General features: G+C 32.9%; 1 protein-coding gene across 1 annotated transcript in view; it reads left to right on the top strand.

Moving 5' to 3' along the window:
- The window catches only part of ARL6 (ADP ribosylation factor like GTPase 6), a 31,719-nt gene extending 19,867 nt beyond the window's left edge, over window positions 1-11,852 (top strand). Inside the window, exons 6-8 of the mRNA XM_016156499.2 lie at window positions 2,233-2,362; window positions 6,038-6,093; window positions 11,336-11,852. Of these exons, the coding sequence (XP_016011985.1) occupies window positions 2,233-2,362; window positions 6,038-6,093; window positions 11,336-11,361 (212 nt within the window). The 3' untranslated portion in view covers window positions 11,362-11,852. The remainder of the gene's footprint in view (window positions 1-2,232; window positions 2,363-6,037; window positions 6,094-11,335) is intronic.
- The last annotated feature ends 1,547 nt before the right edge of the window (window positions 11,853-13,399 follow it).

The following is a 13,399-nucleotide window of genomic DNA, read 5'->3' as shown; positions in this document are numbered from 1 at the left end:
CTTTACCTCTCCCCTTTTATGTTTTTATTGTCACAAATTATCCCTTCTTATTCTGTGAGTTTATTTTCAAATTCTCTTCTTTTTTTCCCAATGTTTTTATCTTTTTTAACCTTTATGTTATCTTTAAGTGTTTAATACCTTATTCTGAATAAAGGTTGCAATTTCCTGCTTCTGTCTGTTAGTCATTTAGCTCATATTTTTGTATTCTTTTGTCTTTGTTTCAGGTTGAAGAACACCTTTCAGTATTTTCTGTAATGCAGGTCTTGTAGTGGTAAATTCCCTCAGCTTCTATATGTCTGGAAAAGTCTTTATTTCTCCTTCATAGCTAAAGGATACCTTTGCTGGAGATATTATTCTTGGCTGATGATTTCTCTTTCAATAATTTGAATATTTGATTCCAGTTTCTCCTAGCTTGTAGGTTTTCTGCTAAAAACAAAAACAAAAACAAAAAAAACCTGATGATAACCTAATGGTATTTCCTTTATAGGTTAGTGTCATCTTTTTCCTAGCTGCCTTAAGAATTCTTTTATTGTCATTAATTTGGATAGTTTAAATATAATGTGTCTTGGAGAAGGATGTTTTGGATTGAGATAATTAGGTATTTTTTGAGCTTCTTGGATTCGAGCATCCATTTCTTTCCATAGGTTTAGGAAGTTCTCATCAATTATTTGTTTGAATAGACTCTCTGTTCCCTTCTCTTCTCCTTCTGGTATACCCATTACTCTTGTATTTCTCTGCCTAATGGAGTTAGATAGTTCTTTTCTTTTTTTATTTTTTACTCTCGATTTCCTCTCTTCTTCCACCTGAGTCATTTCTAGATTTCTATCTTCCATCACTAATTCTTTACTGCATCTGGACTGTTCTTTTTACTAAGCTTACTAGTTTATTCTTCACCTCTTTTATTGAATTGTTCAGCTTCAGTTTTTTTTTTTTTTGTTTTTTGTTTTTTTTTTGGTTCTTTTCCTGATAGTTTCAGTCTCTTTGGCGAAGTCTCCTTTTATTTGTTGATTTTTATATCTGAGTTTGTTGAATAGCCTTTCTGAGTTTTCTTGTATCATTGATTTTTTTGAGAACTGCAATCTTGAATTTTTTGTCACTTAAATCATATTCTTCCATGTCTTTAACTTTATTTTCTGGAGGTTTTTCATTTTCTTTTTGAATTTCCTTGCTATCTTGGTTATTCATTATGCTTTATGGATTATTTATCTGCCTGGCCATTTGTAGAAATGAAAACTGCTTTTTTAAAAATTTAATACTTGTTAAGCAGATTGAGAAGTAGAGGTCTTTTTAATGTTACTTTCCAGAAGGTGGCACTGAAACTCGAGGGTTTTTTTTCTCTTACTTGCACTTCTGGAGCTTCTGGGATCTCTGTGGGTCAGTGTAAATATTGGCAGCAACACAGATATATCTGTAGGTCCTGGTTAAATAAATTATGGTACATAGTACTAAAAGACAAAATATTCCATGACTGTTAAAATAATGAAGAAACTACTCTATATGTGCTAATGTGGGACAGTCTCTAAGATATAAAGTTAAGTGAAAAGCAAAAGGTATAAAATACTGAGACAAGTCTGCTACTATTTATATAGAGCTTAATAAATAATTATTTACAAATGTGTAAAATATTTCTATAAACATGCTGAGCAGTGGATGATATGGGTGCTTCTTCTAGGGAGGGAGGGTAAGTGGATGCCATAGGACAAAGATGAGAGGGCAGTTCTTTTACTGTCTACCACATTTTGTCTTCTGAATTTTGAACTATTTAAATGAGTTATTTATTCAAAACAATGAAAAATGTTTCCAAAATTGTAACAAAGTAAAAATACCTTGTTAAAATATCTAGCTTGTACTTATAATACTGTGACTAAAATCAGTTTGTCCTCCTTCTAATTCTATTTGAAGTTTGCCTCCTTTCTGTTGACAGTAAAAACAAAACAAAATATTTCACTCTTTTATAGGTGCTGCTCAGTAACTGTTTAACAAGCCCCCCACTTCCACCTTGCTCATTTTTGTTTTAAAGCTCCAGAGGCCAGATAGTTTTAGAAAAAGTATTTTTTAAATTCTCATATCACTCAAATGTATGTCTGACAGCATATGTCTTTAAATGTTTGTGTGTATGTGATATAGAAAGAAGTGATTGGAAAACAATTTTAGTGAATTTCAGTTTTAAGGATTTGGGGGAAAATGACCAAAAAGCTGAAAGTGTAATGATAGTCTTATTTTCTCTTTCAGATATTAAACACCGCCGAATACCAATCTTATTCTTTGCAAACAAAATGGATCTTAGAGATGCAGTGACATCTGTAAAAGTCTCTCAGCTGCTGTGTTTAGAGAACATCAAAGATAAGCCATGGCATATTTGGTAAAGTTTTAGATTTACTTTTTATTTTATCATTCCGAAAAAGTCTCAAAGCTTCAGTGTTTCTTTTCCAAGCTCATTTTATAAGCGACCTAACATGGTAGGATGTAAGCTAAGGATCTCATTTTATAGAATGTGCTGTTGCAGTTATTCATGAACATATTACTGTTAAAACCTTTTTACATCTTTTTGGGGATAGAATAGCATAAACAACTCTTTAAAAGAATAACTTACACAGCCCATTTATTCACCCAACTTCAACTGCATTGATTTCTTTCTGCACATTGAATCAGCCAACCACAGTCCTATCTTGGGGCATTTGCACTTGTTACTCCCTTTGTCTGAATCATTTTCCAAAATAATTTTCCTAGCTTGCTATTGCACTTCCTTCAGGAGAGAGACCTCTTCTAATAGCTCTATAAAACATCACCCTATCTTACTCAGCCTCATTTTTTCCTCACTTTGCTTTGTTTTGCTTTTGCCATATGATCTCTTTTTTTTCCCTTTGTTTTATAATCAATTTTTACATCAGTACATTAGAACCATGAGAACTGGGATTTTATTGGTTTTGTTCATGCTGTAACCCCTGGAATAGTAGTAGTACAGGATACTTAGTAGGTTCATAATAATGTATGTTTATATTAATAAATAGAAATAAAATCTTGTTTGGACATACTAATAAGGTTGAACTCTAATAATTAGTGTCTGAAATTATTATACATTCTTTGGAAAGCCATTTCTAACTAATATACTTAATTCCAGTGTACCTTTTTTTGCCAAAATAGTCCAATGAGAATAAGCAGAAGTTATATATTAGATGATATTTTAGTGCCTGCCACTAGCTTATATAAAGCTGTCTCTATCCAACCACCTATCTCCCACTGCTGCACGATTTCCTTGGCTTGCCAGTTTTCCCCTTTTTGTAAGACAGTATCTGTGAAGAAAGGCTGAACACAGAGACAGAGAAATCCACTGCCTCCAGAAGGAGAAACAATACGAAGCAAGGTGGTAGTAGAGCTCAGAGAACTTTAAAAGCTAACCTTAGTACTGGAAGAGTAATAATACAAAAGAGGTTAAAAAAGCTCTTGGAACTCCTCAGTACTTCAGGCCTCCAGCACCTCCCCCCAGGAATGAAACACTACATATCTCAAGTAAAACCCTCCTTCCTTTGGAATCAGAGGAAAAGTCAATGTTTACTAAATGATTCTTGAGTTTGCGTTTGAAGTTCTGTGGTACTGGTAAAGAAAGGAGGGATTTGTAGTACAGAAATATCTTAAGATGGAACCTTTGCATTTTTCTACATCATTTAGGTAAATTATATATAAATTGATAACATATAAAATAGAATGATTTTTAATTTTTGCATTGTAGTAAGTATTGTGAGTACTTTAATAGAAAATACAACATTCAAAAACATGGGTCTAATTAATAAAAGATAGCCCTAACTTTAATTTTGAAGTAGAAGTTAATTTTGCAAATGGAGAAAATCTCTTCTTAAAATAATTAGCGATTGAATTTTATCAAATTTATTTATTCAGTTGTGACATCTAGATATTTTTCAGTGAAAGAAAAGATAATGTCCTGATGTTACAAAGATATGGAATATTTTGTTTTCTGTGTAACTTATAAAAAATGCCAAGTAATTCTTTTATAATGGTCTATAATTTTGAATTCTCCTTAATTCAAACTAGATATCTCACTAAGTTCAGTTAGTGTTTCATTTGTTAAATTTATATTTGTTGTAATGTTTTTTAGAGCATGTATAAAGTTGAAAATGCATTTATCTTTTTCCGCTTTTAGAGATAAAGGTAATGCACAATGATAAAGGAACATTATTGTGGTTTATTTTTGGCTACTATACTAAACATATAGTCACCTCTGATTTTTAAGATCTGATTGCAGTATTTTGTTCTTCCTATGTGTTCTTTGACTCAGTCCCTGGCATTATACATATATGTTTTTGTTTATTTACTATCTTGTGAAGGAGACAGATAATAAAACAGGTGAATAGATATATTAAAATGTCAGCTGAGAGGTAAAGAAAAAGAAAGTAGGATAATAAGATAAACAATAATGAGATGTACTACCTCTCTGAGATCTAATTGAAGTCAGGGAGCAATGCATGCAAAGGTTTGGAGGAATAGCTTTCCAGATAGAGAAGCAAGTGAGAGGCTCTTGGTTGAGAATGTGCCTGGTATATTTCAGGAATTGCAAGAAGTCCAGGCTGATAGGAGCAGAGATATCTGGTGAGTAATTTGTAGGGGATGAGGCCACTGAGAAATAACCAGGGGCCATATCACAGAGGGCCTTGTAGCACATAGTGAAGACTTTGGCTTTTATTTAGTTAAAAGTCTTATAATTTATTTGGAAGGAAAGGCAAAATTCAAACACTTTGAAATTATTAGGAAAAGATGCAGGGTTTTTAGTAGGGTAATGACAGTCCTCCATCAAAGGGGAAAGATTTCTTCGTTGTATTAGTTCTTTGAGACTGTAATCTCGTTTGGAGCTATAGTTAAGTAATAAAATCAATACGTCGATTTTTTTTATAAAGGTATTTCAGTTACTGATGTTTTGCTATCGATATAGATAATCCATAGTTTCCTTTAAATAATTATACATCATGCTGTTTGTTATATCTTCCTATTTTAAAATATTGTGATGAGTCACATTCTTAGTCTAATAAGTAATTCCTTGGAAGTAATTCTTGTTTTGAATAGAATCAGATTAACTCTTTAGATAATTTAGTACATTTTAACATCATGTTTTAGCACACTCTAAAAGGAACTCTAATCATTCAGAAAATCTAATTATGGTTATTAATTGCTATTATGCGATTAGTAACATGGTATGAGAAACTATTAGTCTTTGTCTTGGAAAAAATTTGATGCTGTAAAAATCCTTTGCATTTTATTTTAGTTTATAGAACTTAATTATGATTATAGAATATCACAATGAGGATTTAAGTTTACTTTCTTAAGAATGGAAAGACCACGAAAAGGCTCTCTTTCAGGTATTTAATTCTCATAATAACTATATGAGGTCAATGGTAATATTCCCCCATTTTACAGATGTTAAGACAGAAGAGTTAAACTATCCAGATTCCTGAAGACAATAAATATAAAACTATTTTTGAAAGCTATTGATATATTTTTTTTATTCTACCAGTTTACCAAGGTTATAATTATAGGTTTATACACTATAGATATAAATTTCCATTTCAAATAAAGTCACTCTATCTTCTGGCTAAATTACCACCTAAGTCAAACAGTTCTAATCAATAAATAAATGCAGTTGAGTCATTGGGGCTGGGAAAAATAGGATGGTGGACTCTATTATAAAACTTTACCACCACTGCAAAAATAACTCAAAGTATGTGTTTTGTTAATATCAGTCTGACTAATATTCCTAGAATAACTTATTAGTGATATACTTTTCCAAATGTCATGTAAATTATGTCAATACAAGTATCAGTACAAAGTATGAATAATTTTCTCATGTCTTGCTCCTGAACACTCAGACTTTTGTTTCCCATATATATTCTATTTCAGTGCTTAACCAGTTTTGATCATATATGTTACTAGAATATATTAAGTTGCCATGTGGCAAGATTATAATTACTTATTCTTATAGTTCTATGATGTAATGAAATGGGTATGTTTCTTATGGATTTTATTTCAGTGCTAGCGATGCCATAAAAGGAGAAGGACTGCAAGAAGGTGTAGACTGGCTTCAAGGTACATCACAAAATACTGTGTATCTTCAACCCTTATTTCCTTTCCAATCACATTTTTCTTTCCTTTTTGAACATTTATTTTTATTATATCATTCTTTTTTCCCTCTTGTTTCCATTTATTTCTGCTGTCAGAAAAAACAATACAGTAAGTATCTAATACCTTGTGTATAATACAATCAATATACATGACAACTCTAGAAAAATATTTTTAATTTATAGCAAGAAATTTCTATCAGATCTAGTAATAGAAGCACATTCGAAGGTTGGAGCAAAATTTAGGCCCACTGTCAATAACTAAAAAATAAATCTATATGGCATGTGTTATAAGAATCACAGTGTACTCCATATATATCTTCATTTATATGTAACATGTTTACACAACTTTTAACACTCATCTAATATCGTAAATACTGGTATTATATTGATGTTTTGTATATTACAGTTCTATTATTTATCAAAATAACTATCATAGGTTTGTAGATTCTTACTGTATCAGGAAATAAATTAAGATATATCGTTTTCCCTGAGGTTACATTGTGTACTATTCACAGGAATGACTTGAAGCCCAGTCAGATAATGTATTCTTCGTTTCTGACTGGTTCCTTTTTACAATTTCCATTTTTATTTTTTCTATCTCTTTGTTAAAGTTCTCACTGACTTCATCTATACTTCCCATAAGTTCATTGAGCATCTTTATAACCAGTTTTGAACTCCACATCTGTTAGATTGCTTAACTCTGTTATATCTGGATCTCTGTTCTGTTCTCTCATGTGGTTTCTGCTTCTTTGTCTTTCCATTTTGGCTGCCTTTCTGTGTCTGTTTCTATGTTCTAATCAAAGCTCTTAAGTCTCCGGTCTTATTAGTGCAGCTTTGTGTGTCCAGTGGCATAGTCCTAAGAGGGATTCAGCTGCAGGCTAGGTTTATCCCCAGCCTGTGCCCCTCCAGGGCCACCTGTTAATATTCAGCAAGCAATCGACAGAAGTTGTGCTTATAGTTGCCTTAAATGGCCACACCAGAAACCGAGGCCAGCTGCCAGCAGTGTGAGTCTATGTGCTGCTTAGCAAGGGCACCTGACTCCCCAGGATACACCTGGATGTGCCTTGGGTGGGGCTATTGGTTGAGGGAGGCAGAGTTTCAGGGAATCCTCTGGGCGGAGTGACTTCTGTTATACTGTTTGATTTTTGTGTCTGCTATGGCAGTGCTGAGTTCACACACTGGAAGTGGGGGAGGGTTCAACAAAGTAACAATGGATACCAACAGCACTTCTGTACAGAGCGAGTCTTCCCTCAGCCCTCACTCTGACAACTCAGTGTTCCCCTGTAAGTCCCTGGTGCCGCCTATGCAGCTCAACCGGCACTGGTACTCAGAGCAAGCATGTCCATCACCACGAAAATCCGAAAATCCGCTCACAGACGCGGCCCTTTGAAGAGGCATCTGCTGTCAGGGCCTCCATCTCACTCAGCTGCTCAGGACAGGGCAGCCCCGCGTCCTTACCCTATCCTACCTTCTACCATTGCAGGGTGATTTTTTAGTTCTCTCCCTTAGTTGTATGGCTTGTTCATCTAGATCCCAGGCAATTTTCCTTGCTGTTTGCTCGTTTTTTTCTGTGACAACTTTGATTTGGTCGCCAAAGGTATGAACAGAGCCTGTATCATCTACACCATATGTTTTCCCTCCTCTATACTTACCTTTTAATGCCAGTTACATGTGATTTTTTTTCTCCTTTGCATATTGTGGTGGATCTAAGAGTAACCAGCTTGCTCATACAAAGATATATTTCTTTGATTCAAAGTACTAAAGGTACACCTGAAATATTTTTGTTATTAGTAAAATATGGTATTTTAGCAACTTCACAGACTATTTCTCGTTTATATTTATGTAGTCGTTATATTTACCATTAAACTGCAAAGAACATTTTAGTTATATTTTACAATTAAGTGAAACTTTATTGAGAACCTCTAGTGGTTCTCAGAAGAACTAGTGGAATTTTTCTGTAAATATACCAACTTAGTTTCTTAGACTGTGGTAAAGAAGTGGTCAAAGTTAAGGGACTGATTTCCACATGAAACGTAGATTACGGAGGAGCATTCCAGAGAAGACACCAAAAACATATTTTCAGCCTTGATTTATTATTTTACAAGTGCTTATTGTTGCTCACGGTGAAGATATGGCATGGATGGAAATCCTTCTATTGCTCGTATTAAAGTGATTAAAAGCATAGTACTTACTGAAGATAGGTTGGTTGATAGTAACCTGGATTTTCAGTTGTAGTTCTTTTTGTGGGGGGAGGGTTATTTTTGGTTTTATTTTATCTGTAACAATGAAGCCACTAGGTGTCAGTAACAGTCCAACTTCACAACAGTGCTACTTGCCAACTCTGGTCTTGTCACCTAACCTTTGTTTCTTTGACTTTTCTGATCCCTTCTTTGCTTCTTAGCTCCCAACTCTTTGTAAGGAGAATACATTATAAGAAATACTTTTGTGCCCTTGTGTTTCCATATTATTTTATGTAACTTTACAATAGTTCTCTGCAAGTAAGTATAGCATCCCCATTTTATGTAAGTAGCACGTAATAGTAGTTAAACAGTACTTGGGCCTTTGAGTCTGGCAGATTCATACTACTACTTATTATTAACTAAAATCTCTTCCGAGGATGATTTTATTCAACTACAAAATTAAAAAATAAAATGTCAAAAATTACTATACAGATTAAGTGAAACACTGAGTTAAAGTACGTATCATAAGTAAACATTCAATAAATGTTAAATTTACCCGTTTTCCTAACTGCTCTATTTAACAGAGAAGGAAACTTAGTACATAGATTAAAAAGTGTATCAGTTTGGTTTTGAATAGGAGATCCTTTTTCATATTTCCTATGTAATAGTTTACATTTTGATCCTCCTATCTCTCTAGATTTGAAAAATGGTAAAAATCTATTTTACAAAATAGGTAGCAATATGTAGGAAACTAGTCTGTGCCTGTAACCAACTTATTAGCCAGGGGGTTTTATGTAAATCTGTGAAAGGTGTTCTATACTTATATTTCTGCATTTTGCTTCCAGAATTCTGAAATTTCCTTGCATGAGAATTCAGAAGCCTTCGGACCAATTTAATCTTATTATTTTAAGTTTAAGGTTGAAAAATTATAGGTAAAATATTAAATGACACATTTTGTGCCATGATTCCATTATCTTTTGGAAGGGTTCCCAATAATTACCTATGTATTACAGCCCAAAGACAAGAACCCCCTGAGTATACTATGAAGTACTTTTTTAAAAACCAACAGAGAATATACAGAAACCATTGCAGAGGTATAAATGGTTTATATTTATAAAAGTGATACATTTATAAAAGAAATTATCCCACATGACTAATGAAACTTGTGCATTTTATCATTTTATCTGTATGAGAAAAGTTAATGCTTCCAGGTTTTAATATGACTTATAAGCTATGCATATAGGTGTTCTAATGATAACCATAGGACCTAAAAGTATTAACATTAGAGACTTCCAAGGAAATGGCTTAGTTAAATATACTAGAATAATGAAGAGTGTGTTTGACAAACCTAACACACATACCAAAATTCCAGTAAGCTTCACAGTGTTCACTCGTGTATGAGAACATGGCAAAGGATCACCAGGCATTTGAGGACCAACACATTATGAACCGTGAAATATAAGCAAACCAAAAAAAGCAGTTTAGAAGTGGAATTTATTTAGGGAGAACATTTCAAAAAACTAGTAGAGTATACTGAAGGAGATAAGAGAAGGCATTACTTTCATGAATATACCAGGATACTGCTTGAAAGAACAAAGAAATTGGTTGCTGGAAAATAATAGAATGGTGGAAATGGAAAACTCAATGAAAAGAAGATAAATAGAGGCAATACCTCAAAAAGCGGAGCAAAAAGACAAAGAATAGAAAATAGGAAAGTAAAGATAAGAAAGTATGGGGTCATATTTAGGAAGTCCAATGTCCGAATAAAAGGAATTTCAGGAAGAGAGAAGAGAGAAGTAGAGGGGAGGAAATCATCAAATAAATTATCAAACAGTATTTTCCAGAACTGAATCATGAGTTTTTAGTTGAAAGACCACTTGAGAGCCTAATGCAGTAGAGAAAATATTCCTACCAAGGCGCATCATTATTAAAATTCAGTACTGAAGACAATGGAAGATTCTATAAGCTTTCTGAGAAGAAGAAAAGAGGCTTCATGTAAAAGATTAGGAAACAGAATAGCATGACACTTTTCAACAGCAGCACCTGGAAGCTGTAAGATTTTTGGGCAATGCCTGGAACAGTTTAAGGGGGATGTAACAATTATATTCTCAGGCATCGTCAGTGTATTGTGACTATAAAATTAAGACATTTTAAGCCATGTAGAGTCTCAAGAATTCACTATCTATACCTTTTACTAAGATTGCCACTAGGAGATGTACTATTCAAAAACAAGGGAATAAACCAAGAAGAAAAAAATAAGGGGTTATGAAGCAGGAAAACTAGCACAAGAGAGTGGTGGAAGGAATCCCCAGGATGATATGGAGAGTCTAGAATGATACAGGTCTCATAAGAAAATAACTGGGCAAACATAAAGAACAAGATTAGAGTTTTAGAAGACTCTAGTGGAGAGTTCTTTAAGAACGTGAAATTGATAGTCTATATAATGTGCTTCATAATAATAAAGGTTTAAACACTATGGGAGTAGTGGTATTGAAGTAGTATTAGATACATTTAAAAAAAAATAAGGCAGGTTTGGGGATGAGGAAAAATTAGGGAAAACAAAATGTAGTTGAAGACAGGAAAAGTGGAGTATATCACCTGTCTGAACTCTGAGTAGCATTTAGAGCCATCATATTGATAATAACTATAATGTTAGGAGAATTGGAGTGTTGGAAGCATTATGAGGGTTGCAGAGAGCAGCACAGAAATGCATGAGAGCTGAAGCCTCATCAAAGGGAAAAGACGGATATTTCAACAAGTAGTCATAAAAGTGTATTATGTAGAGATACAAAGGTAATTACCTGAAGGGGGGGTTAGTTGGAAGTAGTAGCCAATGAAAAGAGAAAGAGGAGATAAAGCAAGGGACTTCTGTATTTTATACAAGCTCTGCAGAACTAGTTGACTAATTATGTGCATGTATAACTTTGACAAAAATAAAAACATATCTTACAGATTTGTTTCAGATTACATTAGAAAATAGATTTTTGCCCTGTAGAGACTAATAATTTCTTATTTATTTTTTATCAGATCAGATCCAGGCTGTGAAGACATGAAAAGATAATATTTGGAAATGTCAACAATTGTCAAATCGTGGAATATATCTTAAGGCAAACTGAATACTTTAAATTTTTTAAAAGATGTTTGTGCATCTAAGAATATAATATTTTGTTTTTACGGACTCTAAATGAGCTTTATAAGAACATAGGACTTCAGGTATGTTAATCTGGCCATTAATTTTATGAAAACTAAATCCTCAGAAGGGTTCCCCAGAATTATCAGCTTCTTGGTAAAGGTCTGCATTTTATTGTAATGAGAATGTTTAAAGCCAGTTAAAATTCATCTCAGTATCTCCTCATGAATTATGATACCTTTAATGTATTTTATTTTTTAAATTGTCTTCTGAAAGTTTAGTTTGCGGTATGACTTTGCAGTATAATTGTGCTTATGAAAAAGAACTTTAAATCTTTATAAGGGACCATGGGTAATTAATGTATATTAGATTTTTAGTATATGTCACCATCAATAAAACATAAAATATGATATACCAACAAGTGTACTTTGTTTATGCTAAAAAGAATAATGCTGTGTTAATATGGTGTTTGGTGTTTTACTGTCAAGCATTTGTAAGTTATCTGAAACCAAGTTATACTGAATTTACTTACCCAGTGATTCTATATTGAACAGCTCTATACCTGTACTAGTCTGGCATTATCCTACACAGTGGTGATACAAGATAAATAAGACATTTCTTATCCTCATACAACTTAAAATTTAATGAGGGCAAATTTGAGAACATTTTCATACATCGTATCTAATTCTGTTTCATTGGCTGAATGGAAATGTTGATCTGAAGATTAAGAATTATAAAAATGAATTGTATGATTCTTCAATAATTGTTTTAACTGACTTTTTTCCTCCAAAATGCCACCAGTTTACCATATTACTTTGTTAAAATAGATTGTGACTGGCCAGTGTTTTTTCTGAGCATAAACTGCTACATAAATGTTCTTTAGAATTTTAGACGTATCTTGGTGATCTACTGTATGCAAATTGTTATTCTCACAATTTACAGATCACTTACAATTGTGAACTCTAAATAGAAACTTTGAGTTTAAAGTAACCACTTGGAAACAGTGTTTAGAACAATGGTGTCAGTTCTAAAAAACAGCATATAAAGAAAACTGTAATATACAATATGTAATGTCTTAAACATCCTTAGCTGTGAAATGATAAAAACAGAAAGTAAAAGGTAAATGAGTAGTAAAGATGTGTTATAGTAACTGCAGTAGTGGCATGTTTCAGAGATTTGAATATATAAAATAATTTAAAAATTACAGTAAAAATTCTGTAATCCAGTTTCTCATAGCCAAGAAGTCCCAGTGATTTATAATTTAACAGACTGAAAGTTATCCAGACTATTTCAGTGGTCCAGCATTTTAAGCGAGCTTGCCAGCCTCTCATTAAATGTTTTGATGAGGATAAAAACTGAGACTCTCATTAATCTAGAATTGACTCACATATGAAAAGGACATGATGAGAACACTAAATGTCATTTAACAAAAAACTGGTATTCTGTAACTATTTTAGGAGGATGGAGAAAGGGGTGTTTAAGAGAATTCAGATCCTCATCTACCATACGATAGTAATAATAATAGTTATCATTATGTGATCACTATATTTTGAGCAAGATATTATTATCAAACATATGTGATTTTATGTCATTTAATCCTCACAATAACCTTATATGGTAGGTTCTATTATTTGTTTTAGACAAGATAACCAAGGCCTAAAAAAGTTAAGTAATTTGCTAAAGGTCACAGAGCTAATAAATGGTGGTGCTGGGATTCAGAACCAAACAATCTGCTTCAAATTGATGATTCAAGAGTCAGGAGTATTACACATATTAGAAATATAGAAGTATCTACCATAAGAATAGCTAAAAGGGTTGAAAAGACTCTCACTGGGGAGTGAGATCAGGCTGGGTAGGGGAGAGGTCAGAGATAAAGGATGACTATTTTTAAGTCTATTAACACTTTGAATTTTAAATTTCGAATGATAAATATACTCAAAACTATGTTGCTATTAAGTTAA

The sequence above is a fragment of the Rousettus aegyptiacus genome, unplaced genomic scaffold, assembly GCF_014176215.1.
Source record: "Rousettus aegyptiacus isolate mRouAeg1 unplaced genomic scaffold, mRouAeg1.p scaffold_m13_p_4, whole genome shotgun sequence".
Lineage (NCBI taxonomy): Eukaryota > Metazoa > Chordata > Mammalia > Chiroptera > Pteropodidae > Rousettus > Rousettus aegyptiacus.
The sequence above is the reverse complement of the archived record's forward strand: the minus strand, read 5'-3'. Positions and strand labels throughout refer to the sequence as shown.